This window comes from Rhinoraja longicauda, chromosome 14, assembly GCF_053455715.1.
Source record: "Rhinoraja longicauda isolate Sanriku21f chromosome 14, sRhiLon1.1, whole genome shotgun sequence".
NCBI lineage: Eukaryota > Metazoa > Chordata > Chondrichthyes > Rajiformes > Arhynchobatidae > Rhinoraja > Rhinoraja longicauda.
The window spans coordinates 14678943-14706510 of NC_135966.1; the positions used below are offsets into that span (position 1 = coordinate 14678943).

General features: G+C 38.0%; 1 protein-coding gene across 11 annotated transcripts in view; it reads right to left on the minus strand.

Annotated features, from left to right (window-relative positions):
- Positions 1–27568, minus strand: part of ankhd1 (ankyrin repeat and KH domain containing 1) — a 149342-nt gene that overhangs the window by 51006 nt on the left and 70768 nt on the right. For all 11 annotated transcript variants that reach the window (XM_078411482.1, XM_078411479.1, XM_078411481.1 and 8 more), the window contains 11 exons: positions 24636–24792; positions 22621–22768; positions 17828–17975; positions 17492–17725; positions 16754–16848; positions 12810–13047; positions 8209–8400; positions 6560–6669; positions 6187–6274; positions 2810–2937; positions 2547–2690 (listed from right to left, as the gene is read on the minus strand). In XM_078411482.1, the coding sequence (XP_078267608.1) occupies positions 2547–2690; positions 2810–2937; positions 6187–6274; positions 6560–6669; positions 8209–8400; positions 12810–13047; positions 16754–16848; positions 17492–17725; positions 17828–17975; positions 22621–22768; positions 24636–24792 (1682 nt within the window). The remainder of the gene's footprint in view (positions 1–2546; positions 2691–2809; positions 2938–6186; positions 6275–6559; positions 6670–8208; positions 8401–12809; positions 13048–16753; positions 16849–17491; positions 17726–17827; positions 17976–22620; positions 22769–24635; positions 24793–27568) is intronic.

Sequence of the window (27568 nt, forward strand, 5' to 3'; positions counted from 1 at the left end):
CTTATGCTACAAATTGACATGCGGTATTTGATGCAATTAACATTAAGAAAATAAGAACACATTAGTACATCAATGTGGTACTTTTAACGTTAGTTGGTTTTGCCCACAAATTTTGGGAGCAAAAACGTCAAATTTAAGAGTCTTGGCATGGAGGAGAAAAAAATTGTTAAATGACAAATGGATGACAATTTGGGAGCTGCTTCCAAGGCTGAAAGTACTAAATTACACCAATAAGAGGTCACATTGTTTCCTGCTCTACACATTTTTTTGATTTCTTAATCAATTCTAACATAGTCAAGAATACCCTGATATAGCATTTTTACCTGGTGGGCAAAGTGGTATAAATGAGCCACCGATGGTTTCAGTAGGGAAGCTTTGGAAATGGTGCCAACAATTGTAGAAATGTGCTTGTAAAATTTGCAAAAAACAATGGGAAATATACTTGGATGGTAGAAGGGTAAATTTCAGGTCACGTCAGCCCTAAAAGCTTTCACTTTGAAGATAATTGGATTTGCATCTAACCCCTTAAAGAACGAAAACTACTCTTGTCGTGGTGGATTACTCCAAACACTAATTGAACTATAGATGTTATTTAAAGTAACTTCTGAAAAAATAGGCCAAAAGAAAACAAAACTAAGTCTTTAGGAACATATGCACTCATTCGCCACTTTACATCTTCGCCAGATCACACTCAAATTAAAACAAAAGATCTCCGTAATAAATTTAAATTTTGGTGTTGTACTTATCTAATCCAGATTCAAAACTTATAGATAGCATTCTTAGTACTCTGGAGACTTTATATCAATACCCCCAATAAATATATTGCAACTCTGCGATGCCACAGCAACTCAAGCTGGAGATAGTAAGGAATGCAAATAAGAACAAAATATAAATTATCAGGCTATAATTAGTGGGACGATGCATTAAATAAAATATTTCTAACCATGTCAATAATCTAGATGAAAAGATTGAGAAAATTAATTTGTTTTTTTGATAATGCAATTAATAGGAAAATAAGCTATAAGGAAACCATGAAAAAATACAAGACACACGGCAGATGAAATACAACATGGAAAAAATGTGAAGTTACCCACTTTAGTGAAAAAATTTGCTTTTTCAAAAATAATGATCTGAGAAATTAGTATTTTAATATGGTGGCATTCCTTAATATGGAACTCGAATATAATGAAATCTGACAATTAATAACTGGATCTGGGGAGATTAAATCCAATGTAGTATAAAGCACTCCGGTCTCCTTACTCAAAGGAGGACATAGAGTCATACAGCATGGAAACATAGTCTTCAGCCCAACTTCCCATGTCAACCAAGATGTCCCACATACACTAATCCCACCAGAGTTTGGCCCACATCCCTCTAAATCTTTCTTACCCATGTACTTGTCAAAATGTCTTTCAAATGTTGTTATGACACTTGCCTCAACTATCTCCTCTGGCAGCTCGTCCCATATAACTACCACCCTCTGCATGAAAAATTTGCCCCTCAGATTGCTATTAATTTTTTTGCCCTCCCACCTTAAACTTGTGTCCTCTGGTTTGTGATTGCCCTAGTCTGGATAAAAGACTGAACATTTATCCTATCTATTCCCCCCGCCCCGCCCATTATCTTATATACCTCTGTAAAATCACCCCTCATCCTCTTGCGCTCCAAGGAATATAGTCCCAATCTCTCCCCATAGTTCAGCCCTTCAAGTCCTGGCAACATCCTCGTAAATAACTGCACTCTTTCCAGTTTAAGTGTTTGCCTTAAGAAAGTATACATGGAAGAGCATGTTTGTGTGGAAGAGCAGGGTATCATACAAAAAGAGACCAAGTAGACATGCCTACATTGAAGATTAATCTTATTTACACCTAAAACTTCTAAGAGGCTTGGCAGTGTAGATGCTGGGAGGAAGCTTATGCTGGTTAGCCAGTGGAAAACTAAGTGTATCAATCGCCAACAGAATGACTATTTTGGGAGCTCTTCATGAATCTTTTGTTTCCTCTACTTGAAGGCTTTGTGATTCCTCAGTGATCATGAATATTCAAAGACAGCCAACAGGTTTTTGGGTTGCAAAGGGATTCATGAGATATGGGAATATCATGGAAATATGGTGCCACATTAGAAAATAAATGATTTAGCTGAGTGGACAGGCGCTTGAGTCAAATGCCCTATTGCTGCTGCTTTTTATGATTGCGTAAGCATACAGTTCTTGTTCATCATATACCTATTACAATTTTGTTCCAAGTTAAATAACATTTTAAATAGAGCAGTTTAAAAGTTCAGATAGTTAACCTAGTCTAAAAACATAACAACTTAAAATTAAGTGCATGCAAGGTTATGCAGAAGAGCTATAATCAGCCAAAAATTCAAACTATGACAAAAATGTCTTCAATACCCAACTAATGTATTTCCTCACTTTTGTTGGTGTGTATTCAGTCAGTTTATAAAAAAAATGTCATCTGAAAAATAACAGCTTAGATGAAGATGGCATTTTAAATGTTCTTTCGCAGTGGAAACAGTAAATTGAAAATAGTTTGAAGCCTCACCTGAGACTGATCGTGCGAAGGCGGTGTGAGTTGAGCCACATCTGGTCCTGGTACAGGCAAGATGTTGTTTGGGTAGTCTAACAAGTAGGATACCACATTTGTATGCCCACCTTTAGCAGCTTCTATGAGCATAGTGGAGCCATCCTGAGGAATACAAAATTAGACCAAATTTCATAAAGAAATGTTATTAAGGATCTTTTACAGCAGAATTTCGTACTAAACGAAGTTTACAAAACTTGTCTTCTAAAGCACATTTTCAGTACCTTTAATCGATGCGTAGGATCTGCTCCATGTGCCAAAAGGAGTTCGACAACAGCAAGATGGCCTCCAGCACACGCCAAAGACACCACTGTATGATCATTGTTAGCTGTAGCTCTGTTCACATTTGCTCCTGAGAAGATGAAGTTAAAACCAAGTTATCATGGAACAACTGTTGCTTGATCATATGTGCCCCCTGCACATCAATTGCTAGGTTAGAAAAAATCCACTTGATTCACTCATCATTGCTATTCTAACCCACTTGCAACGTTAGCTCCACAGTAATGCGATCAATTAGCATCTGCCCTCTGATATAACTCAATTTTTGCGATACTCAGATATTAGAAAATTAAATAGTGCTGTACAATTACTCATTTAAAAATTCTGTATTTATTTCAATAAATATTATCTTCATTTCAGCATTTGTACCCAGTCATGCACAAGGCCATTTAGGTGGTTAAAAAAGACAAACTAGCCTTTATGTATTATTTATGACTTAAGTAATGCTATAGTGAGTTTTGAGGATGATACTAGGAAAATTGACAGGGGAGAGCCGGTGGATGTGGTGTACCTCGACTTTCAGAAAGCCTTCGACAGGGTCCCACATAGGAGATTAGAAGGCAAAATTAGAGCACATGGTATTGGTGGTAGGGTACTGACATGGATAGAAAATTGGTTGACAGACAGAAAGCAAAGAGTGGGGATAAATGGGTCCCTTTCAGAATGGCAGGCAGTGACTAGTGGGGTACCGCAAGGCTCGGTGCTGGGACCGCAGCTATTTACAATATACATTAATGACTTGGATGAAGGGATTAAAAGTACCATTAGCAAATTTGCAGATGATACAAAGCTGGGTGGTAGTGTGAACTGTGAAGAAGATGCTATGAGGTTGCAGGGTGACTATGACAGGTTGTGTGAGTGGGCGGATGCATGACAGATGCAGTTTAATGTGGATAAGTGTGAGGTTATCCACTTTGATGGTAAGAATAGGAAGGCAGATTATTATCTGAATGGTGTCAAGTTAGGAAAAGGGGACGTACAACGAGATCTGGGTGTTCTAGTGCATCAGTCACTGAAAGGAAGCATACAGGTACTGCAGGCAGTGAAGAAAGCCAATGGAATGTTGGCCTTCATAACAAGAGGAGTTGAGTATAGGAGCAAAGAGGTCCTTCTGCAGTTGTACAGAGCCCTAGTGAGACAGCACCTGGAGTACTGTGTGCAGTTTGGGTCTCCAAATTTGAGGAAGGATATTCTTGCTATTGAGGGCGTGCAGCGTAGGTTTACTAGGTTAATTCCCGGAATGGCGGGACTGTCATATGTTGAAAGACTGGAGCGACTGGGCTTGTATACACTGGAATTTAGACGGATGAGAGGGGATCTTATCGAAACATATAAGATTATTAAGGGTTTGGACACGTTGGAGGCAGGAAACATGTTCCAATGTTGGGGGAGTCCAGAACCAGGGGCCACAGTTTAAGAAAAAGGGGTAGGCCAATTGGAACGGAGATGAGGAAAAACGTTTTCAGTCAGAGGGTTGTAAATCTGTGGAATTCTCTGCCTCAGAAGGCAGTGGAGGCCAATTTTCTGAATACATTCAAGAGAGAGCTAGATAGAGCTCTTAACGATAGCGGAGTCAGGGGGTATGGGGAGAAGGCAGGAACGGGGTACTGATTGAGAATGATCAGCCACGATCACATTGAATGGTGGTGCTGGCTCGAAGGGCCGAATGGCCAACTCCTACACCTATTGTCTATTGTTTAAGTGAATAATGCTCGACAATTGCATCAATGCTTTAGCTTTATGACAACAGCTTCAGGGATAGCAAACAAATAAAATGCATGATAAACGCAGCCAAATGTTAGGAATTACAAATCAAAGACCACGTTTTTCGTAGAATATTTAAAGCATAGGAGGGAGAAAAAATTATGAGAATAGGAATCCGAGGGTTTTTTTTTTCACACAAAGGGTGATGGGTATATGGAACAAGCTGCCAGAGGAGGTAGTTGAGGCTGGGACTATCCCATTGTTTAAGAAACAATTAGACAGGTACATGGATAGGACAGGTTTGGAGGGATATGGACCAAGCGCAGGCAAGTGGGACTAGTGTAGCTGGGACATTGTTGGCCGGTGTAGGCGTTGGGCCGAAGGGCCTGTTTCCACACTGAAACGATTGCAGAACTGTTAAATGCTGAACCATTGTTATAAAAAAGTAAACCAGTAATGGCACCCAAGTTTACTTCAGTGATGCCAATTATTGGGACGTGATGGGTTGCATCACATTTACGTAGCTTGAACATTTAACAGTACAGAACAGGCCCCAAGGCTTGTAATGTCCATTCCAAACATAACACTAAGTTAAGCTCATCTCCTCTGCCTAAATGTGATCCATCTCTCTCCATTACTTGCATATCCATGTGGCTATCTAAAATCCTCAAGTTTTACTATTGTACCTGCCTCCACCACCACTCCTAGCAACACGTTCCAACCCCCACCACTCAATGTAAAAAAAAAAACCTGCCCTGCACATCTTTAAACTTGCCCCTCTCACCTTACAGTTGTGCCTTCGTCTTTCATAGTTCCACCCAGGGTAGAAGGTTCCGTCCGACTGTCTACCCTGCCCAATCTATGCCTCTCATAACTTTATATTCTTCTATCACTTCTCCATTCAACCTTCCATATTGCAGAGTTTGTCCAACTGCTCCTTAAAGGTAATACACTTTAATCCAAACAGCATACTAGTAACCCTCCTCTGCACCCCTTCCAAAGTCTCCACTTTGTTCCTGTAATGGGGTGACCAAATCTGCATACAATACTGCAGATCCAAACTAACCAAAGTCCTATAAAGCTGAAATATGACTTCCTGGCTCTAATACCCCAATGTCCTGATCGACGCAACACAAGTAGATAGTGTTGCCAGCTTGATTTAATTTGATTGAACATAACAAGGTTTAATGAATGCAATGCATTTAGTAAGAGTTTTGAGAAAGTATGCAATCAATAATTTATGTGGTTTGCTTCTAAGTTAACAGGTTTCAAATTATGCTAGTGGAATTGGTAAAGTAAAAACTCATTTCTGATATCCAAGTGATGTCTTTCCTTAGCAGCACCTTTTTTTTGCTCCAGATTTTACATCTGCAGTTTCTAGCGTTTCTTTACCTCAAATTGTTGATTTTTGTGCCTCCTTTTGATCTCAAACCTAGTCCAGACTGGCAGAGACAACTGACGATTATAGTCTTAAATTTTGTCACTTGAAGGTTACAAAGTTCATTGAATGCATTACTTTTAAAACAATACTTAAAAATTGGATTTTCAGGCCAATATACATTCGAAAAGAGTCTGTTTTAGTCAGGACATTCCAGGGGATAAATGATGGCAGGCACACCTTTACTGATGAGAAATTGTACTGTACACAAATGGCCAGCTCTTGCAGCTTTCATCAATGGTGTTCTCCCACCTTCAGATTCGTGTTCCTGTTAAAACAAAGGGTTTAGGAAGCTAGTAAAGGGGCTTAAGAACTTGAATCTAATTCTGTTGAAGTACATGCAAATTCAAAAAGTGAAGCCCTCACAGAAATATTTTGTAGTTGCAAATAAACTTGTAATTTAACTTTGGAATTATTTATTTTGTCCATTAATTGTACTTAAAAATTACAATTGAATGTTTGCTAAAAATGTATTAAATTTATACATTCAACTATCTTCAGTCAAATTACCATGTTTAAGATGCCTATTGTTATAGGAAATAGTAATTATTACCAAATCGGCTCCTGCTTGCAGAAGAACATCAGCAACATCAGTATGTCCATTTTCACAGGCATAAGTTAAGGCTGTATCTCCTGTAGCAGTTGTGGCATGTACATTTGCGCCTGACAAAAGCAGAAATTATACATAAATAATATAGGCATAAACGTTTAGCCACAAAAACAATCACGGCTTAGAAATATAATATTTTAAATTACAAGTCTGCATGATACAAAAATGCAAGTTTAGTTTATTGTCACGTGTAGTGAAAAGTCTAATTACATGAATGAAACAGTTTTAAATTCAGGATACTGTTTCTACATCAGATGCAAGGCTTGAAAGGGTGATTCTAATTCCTTTAATTCTAAAGGAGAGATACACAGAAACAGATTTTCACATGCCTCAACAATTGAAATCAATGCTGCTTCAATTACAAACCTTTTGTTCCTTAAGACTCATCCCAATCACAACCAAATGAAAATTGAAAGTTAGTTAATACTCAATTTTTTTAATATATCAAAAGTACTAATTTTTAAACCAACTTTGGAGCAGCTCAAATGTAATGGAAAACAATTTAATTTAGTTAGAGTTACAGCATGGAAACAGGCCCTTCGACCCACCAAGTCCATGCTGACCCGTGGGATGTGGGAGGAAACCAGAGCACCCTGAACAGTCACCCTGGACATACAAACTCCGTACAGACAGCACCCGGATCGAACCCGGGCCTCTGGCACTGTAAGGCAGCAACACTAATGCTGTGCTACCCCTAGATTTATTGGAAGCAATTCTTATTTGGTTTTAATCCCAGCAAGTGTGAACACTAAAATTAATGCTCATGCCAATGTGTGTGTGTTTGGGCTGGAGTCTGCATCTACTTCTCTAGAACTGCAAACTTAAAAGATTTGATTAATCTCTTATCTATTTTCGAAAGAGAAAACATGATCAGGAACCTTAATTGCCACCAAAACTTTGACCATTAAAAGAATGCGCCAAAAAGTGGCAGGACCTGTTCATACTTCATTTCACCATTGTAATCAGGTGTGAAAAGTTTCATCACATACTGCATTTTCCTGTGGGCTATCTCCAATGAAGCTGAAAGAACGAAGAGAACTAATTTATCAACCTTTTTGCTCATCTTCCGCTATGGGATTAATCATAGTTAAAGCCAACTTGATCTTTTAAAATTTGAAACTGAAATTTTACTCAATGACAAGTTTACTTCTAATGCAAGTTTGCACTGTTGTTTATCGAGTTCTCAGACTTTGACCCCGGCTTTATCATTTCTGAACAGAGTTAAAGTGAAGGACAGAAAAGGAAGTGCACCATATAGTATAAGAAAATAACTGCAGATGCTGGTACAAATCGATTTATTCACAAAATGCTGGAGTAACTCAGCAGATCAGGCAGCATCTCGGGAGAGAAGGAATGGGTGACGTTTCGGGTCTGAAGAAGGGTCTCGACCCGAAACGTCACCCATTCCTTCTCTCCCGAGATGCTGCCTGACCTGCTGAGTTACTCCAGCATTTTGTGAATAAAAGGAAGTGCACCATGATGTTCAGAAAATTAAAGTTATAAAAATACGACTGTAATGCAAAATAGCAACAATTTTGAACTAAGATTTGGCATTTAGAAAATTAGCAAACCATTAGAAAATCAGAATATACCTGCTGCAAGTAAATACTTGACCAATTCAAGATGGCCTTCTTGAGCAGCCTCCATCAATGGTGTAGAGCAACCTAATTCAATGTCAGCCCCTGCCTTTATTAAGAAGTCCGCAACTTCCAGGAATCCCCCACAGCAAGCGAGTGTCAGTGCCGTCTCCTGGGTTTCTTCTGTCTGTGCATTTATATTGGCTCCTAAATGAATTCCAACAGCAACATGTTATTTATGAAGTTCTTGATGAACGAGAAATCAGAATTGGTTATCTACCTCAACAAACTCCAAAAAAAAATAATTTAAAAAATGTAAAAGTGTTCAATATTCTGAACAAATAAGCATTCACAGCATCTGGGATAGTAAATTCCAGAGATTCACGACTGTCGGTAGGAAGTGTCTCACCTCAGTCCCAAAATAGCCAAAAACATAACTAGAATTTTTTAATTGCCTTGCATACTTTTCTACATTTTATGTTCTGTACTAATTAACTGACAGTTCATTTTAATTAAAAATGCTATACTCCAATCCTTTCAAACTAAATGTAAATAAGTTCTTATTAATTGCACGCTGCATGTAACACCAAGGTTCTTGTGAATACACTCCCCACCATTCAAACCATTTGTCCACTCATCTCATCATTCAAATGTTTGTCATACCAAAATGGTTAACTTCATAATTCTTATACACACTCTCATCTTGTTTGTTCCCCTCTTCCTGTATGTTTGTTCCCCCATACGTTTGTTTGTCCCGTTTGACCTATATGTTTCTTTGTGCCATTTTCATCCACACAAAAAACGGTACACTATAGCGCAACAATTTTAGGCCCACCCTACTCACCATTCCCCCGCAGTCCCAATAAATTGACATTTGTTACTTTTTAAAAACAATTTACCTAATAAACTTTAATAAATGTGCCCCCCACCCCCCGGAGAACCGGCGCCCTTCCCGGTGTGCCCCGCGCCTGATCTTCCTCCCGTGATGCAACGCAGAGGGTCCAACAACATGGCCGTCACCACCATTCCCCCGCCGCTCGCGGCCGAGCTGCAGGAGAGGCTTCAGGTCCACGGCTTGATCTGCCTGCAGCGCTGGACGCATGAGGCCGAGGTCAGTAGCTTTTCCCTGTTCTCCTTCGTGCGTGCGTGCATGTGTATGTATATATATGTATATATATATATATATATATATATATATAAAAATAATTGGTAAATTTGAATATATTTCACATCACCCCCTGTCGCAAGTCAGATACAAAATATAAAAAACCCTGCAACATCCTGAATTGTTTCCCCTAGTTTTCTGTCTATTAACCAAATTCTTAATTCATTCTAGTATATTATCTACCAAAGAAACTGTGTTTTAACAACCTATTGTGTGGCCTCTATTTAAAATCCAAATATGCTGCATTTTTTGTCTCAAGGGGAGTCTAGATGGCCAATTAAATTTGTCAAACATTATCCATCAACCCAACCTATACCAACCTCCAAAATTTGGTTTCTGCATAATCACATTATGTTTTGTGATCTCTTGCATTTCAATAAACTACTTGGACATCTTGCAGCTTTGTGTGTATCCCCCTGTTTATTCTGATAGGGACCATGCTATACAATGGGGATAACTGGAAGACTGAAATCCTCATCTCTTTATTGGATTTCAGTATGGACAAACTTAACAAGACTGTTTCCTACCAGGATTAATTTCATACATTTCTCATTCTTGTCCTGGTTCACACAGTTTAAGCCTCAATTTAATGACAATTTTGGAACTTCCAGCTCTTTAGAATTTAAATAGGTATCAAATGCAAATTAGCTTAGCAAGTAAAGTTTTTGAAATAATTAAAATAATGATAGCATTACAGTGACAAGAGACTGTAGATACTGGAATCTTGAGCAAGAAACAAACTACTGGAGGAACAGAAGGGTCCCAACCCGAAACATCACATATCCACGTTCTTCATAGATGCTAGATTGTTAGATAGATGTCCTTTTGTGTAAACCTGCACCTTCAATTTCTTGTTTATACTGGAGGACTTCAGGTCCGGTAGCATTTAGCAGCATTATGTTTTAGTTACTGACATGAACTTATTTGAACTCTGAAAGTAAGTGCAATGTTAAAACATGCTCCAGCAGATGTGAGAAGTGTTTCTATTTATTGGATGCACCTTCACTACCCATTCCCATCTCCCCCCCCCCCCAGACATTTGCTTTTCCCTCTGCAGTACCTATAGTTATTTTAAAAGAAACAAAACAGATTCCAACAAAAAATATTCAGCTTATGCACAATGGAGCTTGAAAAATCTTAAACTGCACCACACAGAAAGAACACATGATCATTAACAAGCCAGTCTGAACATGGGTTTGATTTGGCTGATAGCTCAAGTTGAAGGGAGATATGGCAAAATATAGGTATTGTAAAACTTGTTCAAACTGAGCCCTGCCCCACACCATACATGATGATTAGGCATGGGGAAAGTTCATAGATGGTAAAACATTAGTTGCAATATTGAACTTTGAAGACAATTTATACTGCAGTTATCACATGCTTGTTATTTTTTGCGGGGAAGAGAGTACTAAGAGGCAGAAATTATTACAAATCTGTTTGTACTGCCTTTGTACACGTTAATTTACCATTAAATAGATTTGGCAGATTGTAGCCTGCATTTGCAAGTATTTAATCTTTCACTTTTTCAAAGCCGGACGATGGGAAAGTGTACAATATAAATTAATATTTATTCTGACATTTCAGGAGTTGCAACAGACTTATGGTCTTCGTGGAAATGATTATTTCAGATATCTTCAACTTAGAGATTATGTAAAATCGAACTCCCAAAATTTTCGAATTAGAAATTCAGAAATTCTTGATGAATGTTGGAACAAACATCCTAATACAGAAAAATTAATATCTTATATATATAATATCTTATTAGACAGTGACATTCCCTCCACGGACTTATACAGACAAAAATGGGAAAAAGAATTAAACCAAGTAATTACGAAAGATACTTGGGAAGAAAGTTTGCAACATATACATCAGTGTTCACTAAACGCCAGACATTCTCTAATACAATTTAAAGTAATACATAGGTTACACTATTCAAAAACAAAACTACATAAAATTTTCCAACATATCTCACCTAAATGTGATAAATGTCAACATTTAGAAGCTACATTATTTCATATGTTTGCAAACTGTATAAAAATTAAAAAATTCTGGGTAAATATTTTTAGCATAATATCTAAAGTAACCAGCACACAATTGGACCCAGATCCAAAATTAATTATACTCGGAATATTAGAATTAAATCAAACATTTAGAACAACACAAAGAAACTTTATGGATTATAGTTTAATAACAGGAAAAAAATTAATTCTAAAATTTTGGAAAGGCCCTACGGCCCCCACAATCAAAATGTGGATTATAGAAATGACGGAGACCTTAAACGTGGAAAGAATCAGATTTTCCCTGTTGGATAAACAGGAATTATTTATTGGAATATGGTCTCCTTTTATTGATTACTTAAAGGGTCAGAATGGTTCAGCACAGGAACCTGACTAGCACTCGGACTAAAGAATGGATGAAATGCTATACTTTGAAATGTACGAATATATCTCGAATGAAGTTTTTGTTATTTTAATAAATTTCTCCACTCTTCTTTAACTAACTTTTTCCTTATCTTTATAATCTGTTTTTGTTTTTGTTTTTATTTTTCTTCTCTCTTTTTTCTTTCTTTACTTCATCTATTTCTTTAGTTCTATCTAGTTTAAAAAAAAAAAGGGGCAAAAGGTATTGGAGACAATATAATAATAATTGACAATATTATCAATTTAAAAATGTATGACTGTAAAGATGTAAACAGGTTATGTACCTATCTCCAATAAAAAATTTATTCAAAAAAAATAAAAATAAAAAATTAATATTTATTCCTGAGCTATCAACTTATTACAAGGCACTCCAAAAGAAGTGCTGGAGCAACTCAACAGGCCAGGCAACATCGGTGCAGGAAATAGGACAGGCAACCTTTCAATTTGGGATGCTTCTTCCGATTGAGGGACACACTCTTATCGCAGAACACTTAAGAGTGAAAACTGAAAAAGGTGGAAATACTGAAGTACAGGTTACAAAAGAATGTCATGTAGTCACTCTCACAAATAACCAATAAACCTCAGTTTAAACTCAAGTATGACAAGATATAGTTAGGCATGTAACTAAATTGCATAGCAATAAAACAGTTACAGCATCAGAGTTATCACTTCGCGGCCCCCTCCCCCTTAGCTCTCACATTAGTCATGAACTAGAAGTGGAGCACCTTATAAAAAGTTTTACCACAGCCAGGTAAAGCAAATAATTTATTTTTGAAACCTAATCTAATTAAAGAATATGATTTCAAATATTTGAAATAAAGGAACATCAGATGGTCAAGCAAGCATTGTTAGGATTAACAATAAAAATGAAAAGCACACAATGGGCAATTATGGTACATTTCTATTTTTTTCTTTTTCTTAAATGAATGAAATGGCAAATTTGCATGAAAGTTAAATCCATGTAGAATATTTAGTCAATTGTTTCGTTGTATGACAATGCCATTTTTGTAAATGCAAGAGACATTTCGTACCCTGAGCAAGCAGCAAAGCTACCATTTCCTCATGGCCTTCTCGTGATGCTTCCATTAATGGTGTATATCCTTCATCGTTTACTTCTTCAAGGTTGGCTCCTCTTTCTATGAGCAAAGCTGCTAACTCCACATGACCACCACAAGCAGCCAGCGTCAGTGGCGACTCAAAAGAATCAGCTGGCATATTTACTTGGGCACCACTGTCCAAAAGGAGCCGAGCTACTTCAACATGGCCATCCTGTTTGGTAAAGTTAACTGTCAGTCTATTCATACAGCACATATCCAGCACATACTATTGTAATAAACATAAATCAAAAGCAAGCCAGTTTTGAACATCAACAATACAAATTCAGTCAAAATGGAAAATGCTGGAAATGATGTTGCATCAGGAGAGAAAGCATTAACAGTTTAGATTATTGCTTACGCAAAAATATGTCAATTAGAAAAGAGAATTACAACCAGTCCCTCAAGCCAGTCGGTGTTCCAGATATGCTTTGTGGACCTATACCTCATAACAGAAGCATAAGCACGACAGGTCATCCACAGGTCATGACAGAGTTCCATTCTTGTAAGCTGTTCGTAACATAGAAAATAGGTGCAGGAGTAGGCCATTTGGCCCTTCAAGCTTGCACCATCATTCAATATGATCATGGCTGATCATCCAAAATCAGGACCGTGTTACTGCTTTCTCCCCATATCACTTAATTCTGTCAGCCCCAAGCGCTATATCGACTGAAACCCGAACAGTTCACAAGAAATGTTTACACCATGCTCCCACCCGGCAGAAGTGCCTTCACCACTGCAGCAGCCTGCAAATCCATACCAGTCTCCCATATGTACATAGCTGGGCATGCATATCATATCATATCATATCATATATCTACAGCCGGAAACAGGCCTTTTCGGCCCTCCAAGTCCGTGCCGCCCAGTGATCCCCGTACATTAACACTATCCTACACCCACTAGGGACAATTTTTACATTTACCCAGCCAATTAACCTACATACCTGTACGTCTTTGGAGTGTGGGAGGAAACCGAAGATCTCGGAGAAAACCCACGCAGGTCACGGGGAGAACGTACAAACTCCTTACAGTGCAGCGCCCGTAGTCAGGATCGAACCTGTGTCTCAGGCGCTGCATTCGCTGTAAAGCAGCAACTCTACCGCTGCGCTACCGTGCCGCCCTAAGTTGGGGAGGATCTGTACTTTTGCTTTCATAACATTGTGTGATGCCCAATTAATATACCTACATACAAGCCTTTTTGCAAATCACATACGAGTATACTCAGATTCCTCCACAAACCTCTGTTGAATCTTTCACCATTTTCCAAAATGAACTTTATTTTTCCCACAACGATACAGCACATTTCCCCAGACAATCTCCATGTGCCAGAGATTGGCTAAAATAATTTACCCAATTTTCTTCATAAGTTAGCTTTTTAAAGTCAACCTCATGTGTTCCTTTGCTAAATTTGCTAATGATGCAAATATGGATAGCAATCATTCAATGCCTTCTTCCATGCATTTATATACAGTGCCCTCCATAACGTTTGGGACAAAGACCCATTTATTTATTTGCCTCTGTACTCCACAATTTGAGATTTGTAATAGAAAAAAATTCACATGTGGTTAAAGTGCACATTGTCAGGTATATTTAAAGGGGGTCCGGCTGTAGATATATGATATGATATGATGATATATTTATACATTTTGGATTCACCATGTAGAAATTACAGCTATGTTTATACATAGTTCCCCCCATTTCAGGGCACCATAATGTTTGGGATACATGCCTTCACAGGTGTTTGTAATTGCTCAGATGTTTAAATGCCTCCTTAATGCAGGTATAAGAGAGCTCCCAGCACCTAGTCTTTCCTCCAGTCTTTCCATCACCTTTGGAAACTTTTATTGCTGTTTATCAACATGGGGGCAAAGGTTGTGCCAATGAAAGTCAAAGAAGCAATTATGAGACTGAGAAACAAGAATAAAACTGTTAGAGACATCAGCCAAACCTTAGGCAAACCAAAATCAACTGTTTGGAACATCATTAAGAAGAAAGGGAGCATTGGTGAGCTTACTAATCGCAAAGGGACAGGCAGGCCAAGGAAGATCTCCACAGCTGATGACAGAAGAATTCTCTCTATAATAAAGAAAAATCCCCAAACACCTGTCCGACAGATCAGAAACACTCTTCAGGAGTCAGGTGTGGATTTGTCAATCACCACTGTCCGCTGAAGACTTCATGAACAGAAATAGAGGCTACATTGCAAGATGCAAACCACCGGTTAGCCGCAAAAATAGGATGGCCAGGTTACAGTTTGCCAAGAAGTACTTAAAAGAGCAACCACAGTTCTGGAAAAGGTCTTGTAGACAGATGAGACGAAGATTAACTTATTTCAGAGTGATGGCAAGACCAAAGTATGGAGGAGAGAAAGAACTACCCAAGATCCAAAGCATACCACCTCATCTGTGAAACACGATGGTGGGAGTGTTATGGCCTGGGCATGTATGGCTGCTGAAGGCACTGGCTCACTTATCTTCATTGATGATACAACTGCTGATGGTAGTAGCATAAAGAATTCTGAAGTGTATAGACACATCCTATCTGCTCAAGTTCAAACAAATGCCTCAAAACAAATGCCAGCAGTTCATTCTACAGCAAGACAGTGATCTAAAACATACTAAAACATCTAAAGCAACAAAGGAGTTTTTCAAAGCTAACAAATGGTCAATTCTTGAGTGGCCAAGTCAATCACCTGATCTGAACCCAAATTGAGCATGCCTTTTATATGCTGAAGAGAAAACTGAAGGGGACTAGCCCCCAAAACAAGCATAAGCTAAAGATGGCTGCAATACAGGCCTGGCAGATCATCACCAGAGAAAACACTCAGCAACTGATGATGTCCACGAATCACAGACTTTAGACAGTCATTGCATGCAAAGGATATGCAGCAAAATACCAAACATGACTACTTTCATTTACATGACATTGCATGTCCCAAACATTATGGTGCCCTGAAATGGGGGGACGATGTATAAACACTGCGGTAATTTCTACATGATGAAACCAAAATGTTTAAAAAATGACCTTTATTAAAATCTGGCAATGTGCACTTTAATCACACGTGAATTTTTTCTATTACAAATCGCAAATTGTGGAGTACAGAGGCAAATAAATAAATGATGGGTCTTTGTCCCAAACATTATGGAGGGCACTGTAAAGGCGAGGCCCTGGCACCAATCATTGCGGTACAGCACTTGTTGCATCCAGACAACCCATTTATGCCTATTGTTTCATGTAAGACACCCAATCTATTCATGGCAAATGCATTGCCTCTTCCAACATGAGTGTTTAGATTCTGCAATAATCTTTGAAGCACAACAATATCAAATACTTCTGAAGATCTTGGTGCATCCATCAGTTCCCCCTTTACCCACAGCCATCAAAGAATTTGATCTTTTCACCATTGACACTACCTGAATTCTTTCAACATTTTCTGTTACTTCAGATTTCAAGCAGTCAGCAATTTACTTTGCACAAAGGTTTTTAAAAAGGTGAAGATAAAAACCTGCACTCACATGAAAAGACTGTTCATTTTGTGAAATTCAAATGACCTACTGAGCACATTGGAAATTTATGCTAAATATTTCCAAAAATGTAATCATAAATAAGCACAAAGCAAATTGCTATAGAAAGTTAATCTTGCATATTGATAGAGTCCTCATTCCAGTGTTTTGATTTATTTTGAAGACTAACCGCAGTAGTTTCCCTCGGATCGTATCACTCTGCATTTTGCAATTAACTAGAACAAATAGTCTTAATTTGTTCAGTAAAATTAACAGATAATTTAAGGCTGTAAACAAAGTGCAATATATTGAAACCCAACAAAACCGATGTAGCATTTTTTAAAGGGATGGAGAAAAGGAGCAGCATGAAAACACTTACCATACAAGCCTCCATTAAAGCTGTATGCATCTCATCAGTTTTGTGTTCCTGATCAGCACCAGCATCAAGAAGAAACCTCACCATTTCCAAATGACCTGTACGACACACAAGGGGTAGTTACAATAAAAAATCCTGCAACACTAAATCTAATTTTTGAACTGTAGAAAATTGCGTTTAATTCCGTCTCAGACTGAATAAAGTCATCAGTATTTTATCATAATGATACTGTAACCAGAGACCACTGTCAATAATTCACAATAAGCCCCGTATATGAGGCTTCTATTTCTCTTAGTTTTTCCATACTTTAGTTTTATTATCGAGAATGAAGTGGGGGTACTGATGTGGGGCACTCATCAAGTTCTAACGATAGCATTTCAAATATGGCACAAAGATTGTCATGCATTAGTGAAATCTTTATACTGTAGTATTACAGGATACTACTTACATTTATATTATAGATAAAGACTTTAATTTGGGTCCATATATTAGAAATATAAATGCAGCTTTTTTTAAAACAATAAGATTATTTTACACAAACGCTAAATGTTCTGAATATACGCTGACTATTTTATCACATTCCAATTGCTTGCTAGCAGGTCTTGTCTTATTCCATTCATTTTATTATACCAGCAGCTGATTCAAGTTTCTATTTGGATATGAAGACCTGAACTGTATTGAATGATTTTCCAGTTTCAAAATGTATTTTTCTATCACACCATTAAAGAATAGTTATCATACCTTTGTAACATGCCAGCGTAAGTGCACTCTCTTTAAACTCATTTGAATGAGTATTTATGCCAGCGCCATATTCTAAAAGCACCCGAGCAACTTCAACATGGCCAGCACTTGCTGCTTCCATCAGAGGCGTATGACCATTTTCATTGTGATCCTCAATATTGGCTCCCGCTTTCAGAAGTACTTTTACAACATCAACAAATCCTCCTGCACAGGCATATGTGAGTGCTGTGTTTCCTGAGGCGATTTTAAAAAAAGCAATACAAATGTAAACTACCGTAAATAAGCAAACTTCACAAAAAAACAAATGTCGATAAGTCAAATATAATCTCTACTTACCTGTTGAAGATTGAGCATTTACATCAGCATCATGGGCCAACAGCAATTTCACTATGTCAACATAGCCTCCACTGGCAGCTGCCATCAATGGGGTTATGTCTCCTTTGATGCCCCGATCTTCAACATTAGCATGCACAGCTAGCAGAACCTTAATTTAAGAAGTTGTTAAATTAACAGGATGCAAAAGGATAGATTTTGTAGGATAGATGGTAAAAGCGCATGCTTCACTTTGCAACTAGAATTTAAGGGGCATCCATTAAAGGCCCCTTTTCAAAATAAATACGAGAGAAAGAACTCATAAGATAAAGAAGGCAGATATGAATAGGCATTAAGTCACGGTGTTCCACAGAAAAATTCTGCCCTCTAATGAGATCATAGCTGATGTGCGACCTACTCACCTTTAAAAAATATATGTATTTTGGATTTAAAATGAACAATAACCCTAAGTCAATCATTTGTATTAGAGTTTCAAACTTAACTTCTTTCCTGAAAATCTTTAAATGGAAATCAGGCCCACATCTCCAAGTCCTGGTTTACAGGTATCTGAAATGGTTCTTTTTTATTTATTACCCATTTAATCTTTAACTAATTAACTCTTGTTAACTTTCCAAATTCAAGTGAATGATTCTAGCTCGCAATTTATATCAAATTATAATTTACACATTTTATGCAAGCAAATATATTTAGTATAAATTGAGATGTTGATGTACAATAGTGCAAGTACAATTTTCAACTATTTAGGAGGAACAATGCAATTGTATCTCAATTCAAAAACAACTTTCTACATCTTTTTACATAACAAATAGATTGCTAATCTGGACAGAAAAAAGTTTCAATGCTTCATAAGCCTTCCGACTGCAATGCCTCACATCCCACTATTATCTACACTTCTGCAAGCAGTGTCCAGGTAGTGAACAAATTCCATTTTTACAGTGTCCATAAATCTCAGCTGTTCTCAGGCAACTGAGACTATCTTTAATCGGACTTCACCTTACACTATACATTACATTTTCGCCACCTCCAACGGGATCCCAAGACTAATCACATCTTCCTATCTCCACCCTTTCCGCCTTCCGTAGAGACTGTTCCCTCCACAACTCCCTGGTTAACTCATCCCTTCCCACCCAAACCACTCCCTCCCCAGGTACCTTCCCCTGCAACCACAAAAGATGCAACACCTGTCCCTATACCTCCTCTCTCGACAGTCCTTTCAGGTTAGGCAGAGGTTCACTTGCACCTCCTCCAATCTCATCTACTGTATCCGTTGTTCAAGATGTGGACTTGTACATCAGCGAGACTAAATGTAGACTGGGTGATTGTTTCGCTGAACACCTTCGCTCAGTCCGCCTGAACCTACCTGATCTCCCGGTTTCTAAACACTTTAATCCTCCTTCCCATTCCTACACTGACCTTTCTGTCCAAGGTCTCCTAAATTGTCAGAGTGAGGCTAAACGCAAATGGGAGGAACAGCATCTCGTATTTCGCTTGGGCAGCCTTCAGCAGAGTGGTATGAAAATTGATTTCTCTAATTTCAAGTAACCCCGGCATTCCCTCTCTCTCTCTCGCTCCCCCAACCAAGTCGCACCAGCTTCTCGTTTCCCCCCAACAAACAGCTAACAATGGCCTATTTCATTTATCATCTTTTCTGCATATCTTTCATTCATTGTTCTCTATCTCTCTACATCATCGTCTATATCTTTTGTTTTCCTTATCCCCAACTAGTCTAAAGAAAGGTCTCGACACGAAATATCACCCATTCCTTCTCTCCAGCGATGCTGCCTGTCCCGCTGAATCACTCCAGCTTTTTGTGACTATAATTATTCCCTTCATCCTGTATCTGTACACTGTGGACGTCTAGACCGTATCCATGTATGTAGTCTTTGCACTGACTGGATAGCACGCAACAAAAAGCTTTTCACTGTACCTCGGTGCACGTGAGTCAACTAAGCTAAATTGATGGTTAATAAGTTGGAAAATACACAAAGATAACGTGATATTGCAATTGTCACCCCACAGTATTATAATGAATAGCATCAAAGACACACAAGACCGACAAGAAAGACCAGTTTCCAAAGTGGAGAAAGGAACTTAGTTCTACTGATCATACATACATACTTAGGACTTTTGAATTTAATAATATTCTGAGAACTCATTCGTATGTGGGGTTTCTTTAAGTCAGGTGTTCATAACCCAAGGATGGCCTGTATTGCTATCAGAATTATTTGTTCTCAAAGCCAAAATATTTTAAATCCTCAGAATCAGAGTCATAAAATGATGCAGCACAGAAACAGGCACATTGGCACACAGAATCTATGCAACCATCCACCACCCATTTACATCTATGTTGCATTAAATCCCACTTTTTAATTCCCTGTATTCTCATTAAACACCCCAAATTCTACCATTCAATTACACATTAGCAGTAATTAGGCCAGTCAGCACATCAAGTCTACTCCGCCATGCAATCACAGCTGATCTATCTCTCCCTCCTAACCCTACCCATGACTTCTGACTCCTGTACTAATCAAGAATCGATCTATCTCTGCCTTAAATATATCCACTGACGGCCTCCACAGCCTTCTGTGGCATAGAATTCCACAGATTCACCACCCTCTGACTAAAGAAATTTCTCCTCATCTCCTTCCTAAAAGAACATCCTTTAATTCTGAGGCTATGACCTCTAGTCCTAGACTCTCCCACTAATGGAAACATCTTTTCCACATCTACTCTATCCAAGCCTTTCACTATTCTGTATGTTTCAATGAGGACCCCCCTCATTCTTCTAAACTCCAGCGAGTACAGGCCCGGTGCTGACAAACGCTCATCATAGGTTAACATACTCATTCCTGGGATCATTCTTGTAAACCTCCTCTGGGCTCTCTTCAGAGCCAGCACATCCTTCCTCAGATATGGGTCAGAAAATAGCTCACAATATTCCAAATGCGGCCGTACCAACCTTCTAGAGCCTCAGCATTACATCCTGTTTTTGTATACATGCCCTCTTGAAATAAATGATAGCATTGAGTTTGCTTTCTTTACCACTGATTCGACGTGCAGATTAACTTTTTGGGAATCCAGCACCAGTACTCCCACGTCCCTTTGCACCAATTTCTGGATTCTCATCCCAGCTAGAAAATAGTCTACGCCTTTATTCCTACTACCAAAATGCACGACTCCACACTTTGCTACACTATATACCATCTGCCACTTCTCTGCCCACTCTCCCAACCTGTCCAAGTCCTTCTGCATAGTCCCTGCTTTTTCTATACTACCTGCCCCTCCACATATTTTCATATAATCCGCAATTGGCCACAAAGCCTTCAATTCCCCTCGTGCAAATCATTAATATACAACGTGATGAGTAGCGGCCACAGCACCGACCCCTGCGGAACTCCGTTAGTCACTGGCAGCCAACCAGAAAAAGCCCCCTTTATTGCCACTCTTTGTCTTCTGCCATCCAGCCAACCTGCTATCCATGCGAGTATCTGCCCTTTCATACCGTGGGCTCTCATATTCCTTAGCAGCCTCACCTAATCAAAGGCTTTCTGAAAATCTAAGTAAATAACATCTACTGACTCTCCTTTGTCTGTCCAGCTATTTACTTCAAAGAATTCCAGCAAATCTGTTAAGCAAGACCTCCCCTTCACAAAGCCATGCTGACTTCTGCATATTTTATCATGAACTTCGAAGTACTATGTGACCTCATCCTTTATAATGGACTCTAAAATCTTACCAACCACCAAAGTCAAACCAGCCAGCCTATAGTTCCCACCATTCTTCTTTTTTTGTGCAATATTGGCAATTTTCCAATCATCTGGGACCGCTCCTGACCCTAGCGATTCCTGAAATATCACTATCAATGCCTCCACAATCTCCAAAGCCACCTCTTTCGGAACCCTAGTGTTCAGTCCATCCAGCCCAGGTGACAACCACCTTCAGCCCTTTCAGCTTCCCAAGCTCCTTCTCCATAGTAATAGCCACTCTGTTAAATTCCACCTCCGACTCTCTTGAATTTCAGGCACGTTGCTGGTGTCTTCCACTGTGTTTACAGTGGCCAACAACCTACTAATCCGCACATCTTTGACATACGAGAAGAAATCAGAGCAACTAGAACAAGCCTACCCAGTTTAAGGAAGAATGTGCAAATTCCACACAGGTTCGCATTGAACTCTGGTCTCTGGCGCAATGAGGTAGCAGCTGCTCCAGCTTTTGCACTATGTTGTCCTGTGAAGTACTTCACCTGTTCAGGCCAACCATATCTCCTCCACCTACATATTTATCCCCTCCTCCCATCTGAATTGCATTAGTGCTGGAGCAGTCATTGTCAGATTTCAGCTTGTTGCACCAGGTATTTATGGTAGTTATCCCGTGCTTAAACAGCATGAAGACAGCAGATTTGTTCCATTTCTTCTTTGCATCCCACCACCTTCATACCAATATTTCCTCCCCTGGATCTTTACTTAACCCCCAATTTAAACAATCTTATCGATAGCAATCTTAATCTGCAATTTTAAGATCCAATTTCTCTAATGTTTGTTATCCAAGTCCAACCTCAGATGTCAAATAATAGTTACCATGATGTGAAAATAAAAATAACACGCAAAACTAATTGCAATATGATTAGGATCCCAAATGACCTCTGCTGAAATATAGCCAAATAATTCATTTTTGTTACTTAACTCAACATCAGACATAAATAGGAAAAGGTAGAAATCCTAAAAAGAACTGCAGTGTTACATAATATAGAGGATGTTAAAGCACATTTATTATCACTCAGACGTACTAATACTTACTTGTGCAAGTTCATAGTATCCGGCTGAGCACGCCAAACACAGCAGACTCTCTCCCTCTTCTGTATGCTCATTGACACTTCGTCCTTCATCCAGCAGTTTTCGGACAGCATTTACATCCCCATCTGAGCATGCTTCTGCCAGGCTTCGGCTAACAACAAAAAATAAATTAATTTTATAGAAACACACATGCTCTAACAAATTTTTTTTGAACACCATTGAAGGCAGAGCCAAAACAGCAAATCATATAATGCTTGAATGCATTCATACACAAGTTTTGATGCCAGTGTTTTTTCTGCATGTCTGTCTGCAAACTTAAAGTTTTTAATTAGAACAACAGTAAAACTTATAATTCATCAGATTAAATAGGTTTGAACGTAAATATTTTCCACAACAGAAAGACAATAAAGTCAGTCAGAGAACAGGGATGAAATCACCAAATTATGTTTATCTATGGCAGCTTGAACAATGTTCATGAACTGTGCTTGTATTGAGCAATGGTCTTTGGCAGGTTATGGCCTTGACAATACGCAGCCTCACCATTTGCTCAGGCAATAACTTATCAATAATAACCTTAGAAAAACAAGGGTCAAAATCTGGATCAGGGAATTGCAACATAATGATTCTAAATGTATCCTACAAATTATAATTTATAAAGAAAAATGGTGAATGGTAATAACTTGATACAAGGTATTCATTTCATTCAATGGAAAGTACTTCCTAATGACAACAAAAAGCTGTCTTTGCTTCCTGGTTCACTATGAAGGCAGGCAGCTAAAGTCAGGAATGGGGCAGCAGACATCACTGTGCAACTTTTTCTTATTATGTGGGGTATCAGTATCAGAACTGAACCTGCATTTTAGGAACTATTAGTGAATTCTATCCCTTAACTGTTACAACTTTTAGTTAAGAGCGAATCAATTATATTCTACTTAATTATTTCCTCCAAAGATATAGAGATATCTCCATTAAAAAAAGATCTTGGCTCTCACATGCATGCCATGAGCAGTTGGAAAAGACTTATGTACACACACTTACACAACATTCAAACTCCATTTTTCTGGCTCTCCATTAAAGATATGGAATTATTTATATTGTACATTGATATATTAAAAAAACTAATTTGCCCTTTAACAGCTAGACACAAGGACAAATCTACATCCTGCCCTACATTATGTCCTTCCAATGTCTTTTACCTGTTTTTCAAAATGAGCCTATGCCATACTTTTGCCAATCCATTCTTGTCTCATGTATACAATAATAAATGTCAATTAATTGAAATTTAATATGATTTCTATAACAACTGGCTGAAATATTAAATGTTGAAACTAAATTTTATTTGAAAGCTATTGTTTTAAAAGATAAAGCTGGAATAAAGTATTTTTTAATTTAAAAATAAATAGAACAAAGGAATAACAAAGGTTGGAATGGCCAAGCAAATTTTAAAAACTAAGTTCATCAACTTTATTGATCCTTCAAAAAATTGGTTTACAATACGATAAGCAAACCATGACATTAGAACAATTACATATTAAAATGGGTATTATAATGGGAGTATGGTTCAGCATTAGTGTCTAGGTTGGCTACCTGCTCAACCATATTGTTTTTGAGAGATGATTTTTTTTGGATATGTGGGTAGTACAAAGGCTCATTTGCATATAAATTTAATTACATATAAACATCTTTTGAAATGTCGTTATCAAAATTAGGCACATCTTCTAAATAACAAGCCATGCAATGCCTACTGTACAAAATAGAACAGAAAACCACACAAGGAGACTATACTGAAAAAGTTACAGGTGTAATTATTCCTATGTCACAGAAAATTATGCAAACATGCAATAAAACGGGAACTAACGGGAGCAGTTAATACATGCCACAAGAAAAATGGGCAGAAATCAAAACTCCCAGCGGTAAAATGAGCTTTATGATATTACCGCTCTTCACTTTAAATGCTGTTTTGTTAAACGTTTCCTTCGACATTTACCAATACTACAAAAAATTAAAAAGACACTTACTTGTCTGCTTGTCCTGCATTTAGAGTATTCTCTGCTCTCATCCGGGTCAAGGCAGCAGCAGCTTCATCCAACGCACAGCTAACAGAAGAAGTCAGTCTTCGAAGTACTTCAGGATCTGCGAAGGCTTTACCATCAGCAGTGGATAATTTACCAATTCCTTTTGATTTCGTTCACAGTTAGTAGGAGTGTTGCAGGCGAAAAAACAAAGACACAAACAAAAAAGCCATACATTAAATGCAGTCCATGCACAAATAAGGTTAGTCTACAAAATAATTAAGACGTTCATAGCAAATTTCAGACTAAACATGCAACTTAAGGCTACAAACAAAATAACTACTTTTCCAATTTTAAATAATTTCTTGATGGTTTAATATTACCCTTTTATGAAAAGGCTACATCCAATCATTATCTTGGATGAAAAGTAACGTTAACTGTTGCTCACTTCCCCATTCAATTGCAAATCATAGATATTATCAAAGTTAGAATTTAGATATTTCCATCACAGATAATGACCAAGTGCCAACATAACTTAGTCCTCAACCATCAATTTAAACACGTGTACAAAATGTGTTTAACAAAAAAGTAAAACTGAAAATTTGTAACATGAAATGTTTATATACAACTTAAGATTAAAATTCGGAGATATACTTATTTTCTCAATGGATTATTTACTATATGGGGTCTAGGGACTAAATTTAACAGAACAGGGGAATGGTTACAAGGGGAAGGAATAAATCTGGCTGACGATGTCTATACGAGTTGCATAAGAGAAAGACTCATTCCACACCTCAGCCCTGTCCCACAGCCCTGGAAATTACATACTTATGCAGCACCTTTTCAAACACAATTGAATTGGCCTCAACCATTATCTCAAGTGGATTCTGGAACATTACCTCTCCCTGTTAAAAAACTCCCTCTGCCCCTTCAGCGTTTTTTTGTTGATCACCTTCGTGCTACATCCCTGCAAATTGACCATTCAGCCAACAGGAACTATTTTTCTCAAATCCTGTCTACACGCTAAGACTTTAAATACATCTACCAAATGTCTTGTAGCCCCAGTGTCTTCAGCCTAACCATCCTACTGTGACTCCAAGGTTGTCACTTTAGTTTAGCTCTTCTGCTCCTTTCCAAAGCCTAGACACCATTCCTAAAAGGCAGCAGCTAAAAATGGACACAATACTCCAGTTGTGGATAGACCAGCATTAAACAAGAGTTTGAAACTCAGCTTTAAACAACATGTTCATCATATCTTGACACCCATGAAATAAATCATATTCCTTGATAAAATAAAGAAACTGCTTCGCTGTTATGTGTTTAAAACTATAATTTTTGCTCCCAATCATTATGTTGCACAGAACTTCAATGTTCAGCTATTTTCTTAAACAACTTCCACCATTACATCTAATACAACATATTAATACTAAAGAGAAAAAAATGTTGCTTTGTTAATATAACATTTGCAAAGAAGATATGCAATCTTCCATTTCAGACCCAAACTGTCAATGCTGGGCACATTCAAAACAGGGATAATGAGAGATGTGGTGTGATGTTACTTTATTAACAAGGAAATTCACTACGTGATTTTTAATTTTTGGAATATTAATCTGTACTGTAAACTTTACAGCAAAATTCTGACATGACTTCAAAACGAAAATCTCAAGATCAGTTGAGACTTTACAAATTGATTTCGTACACCACCTCATGGAGAATGTCTGAGTGGCATTAAATCTCTTGAAATAGGCGTGGGATAGATTAATAGACCAGCGTAATCCAGATTAATTTCCAATATTTATACATAAACACTTAGAGGTAAAAGTTAGGACAAGGTTGCCTGATTTATCTTGCACTTCACAATGTTGCACTTCATCACTACTTTATCAAAGAATCTTTGCACTCAAACACTAGGACACAAAACTACAGTAATTACCTACCAAACAAAGCGGGAAAAGTGTTAGGATTAATGCATTTAGATATATCAATTTTAAAATTTTAAAGTCAGTTTAATTAGTGCTGAAAACTTAATTTTATAGGTGCATTGTCACAAGAATGAACCTGTTGAAGATACCGTTTCCCTTATCTAGTTAATTCGAACCCATTTTCCCCAGATTTATCATCACATTATGTACATGGTATTAGAGGATATTTTAATTAATATTTCCTGGTTATGACTGGACATGTCTCAGTGAGGATTCTTCAGCTTGACTGTTTTAAGGGATGTATAGTGCATCCTGCTCACACCCCAAATTCATCTCTATAGGGTTTTATGCTACAAAGGAACTCTATCCCAAGCTACCACGCAAAAAGCCCAGAATGCATCTGTGGAGAAATGCAAATGCACTAAAAAGCATCTGATTCTTTCAGCTTTGACTGTAAATTCCAACCCAATAAGTTCTGCACTTTGACAATAATCATCCTTTGTCACATTTCTAGCAAAAGCATTTCATTTTAATTCCAACTCCAGTTGCTTTGTCGTTATTAATCAAAATTGCTGATTTTCTGCCAGGTTTTTTTTATTTGGGCAGCTCGTGGTCATAAGATTGAAACAGTCCAGTTTCAATAACGACCCTTATTCTGTCATCCAGATTCAGGATGACTTGAATTCCTAACATTATACTCATTGATTCACAATCAATGAATACAAACAAATGCAAAAACATGACCTCTTAACACAAAAATATTGCTTGCATTTCAAGTATCATTTTCAGTATGAAATAAACCATAATAACTTGAATGAAGGAACTTTTTCACCCAGAGAGTTGTGAATTTGTGGAATTCTCTGCCACAGAGGGCAGTGGAGGCCAAATCACTGGATGGATTTGAGAGAGAGAGAGATAGAGCTCTGGGGGCTAATGGAATCAAGGGATATGGGGAGTTGGGCACAGGTTACTGATTGTGGATGATCAGCCATGATCACAATGAATGGCGGTGCTGGC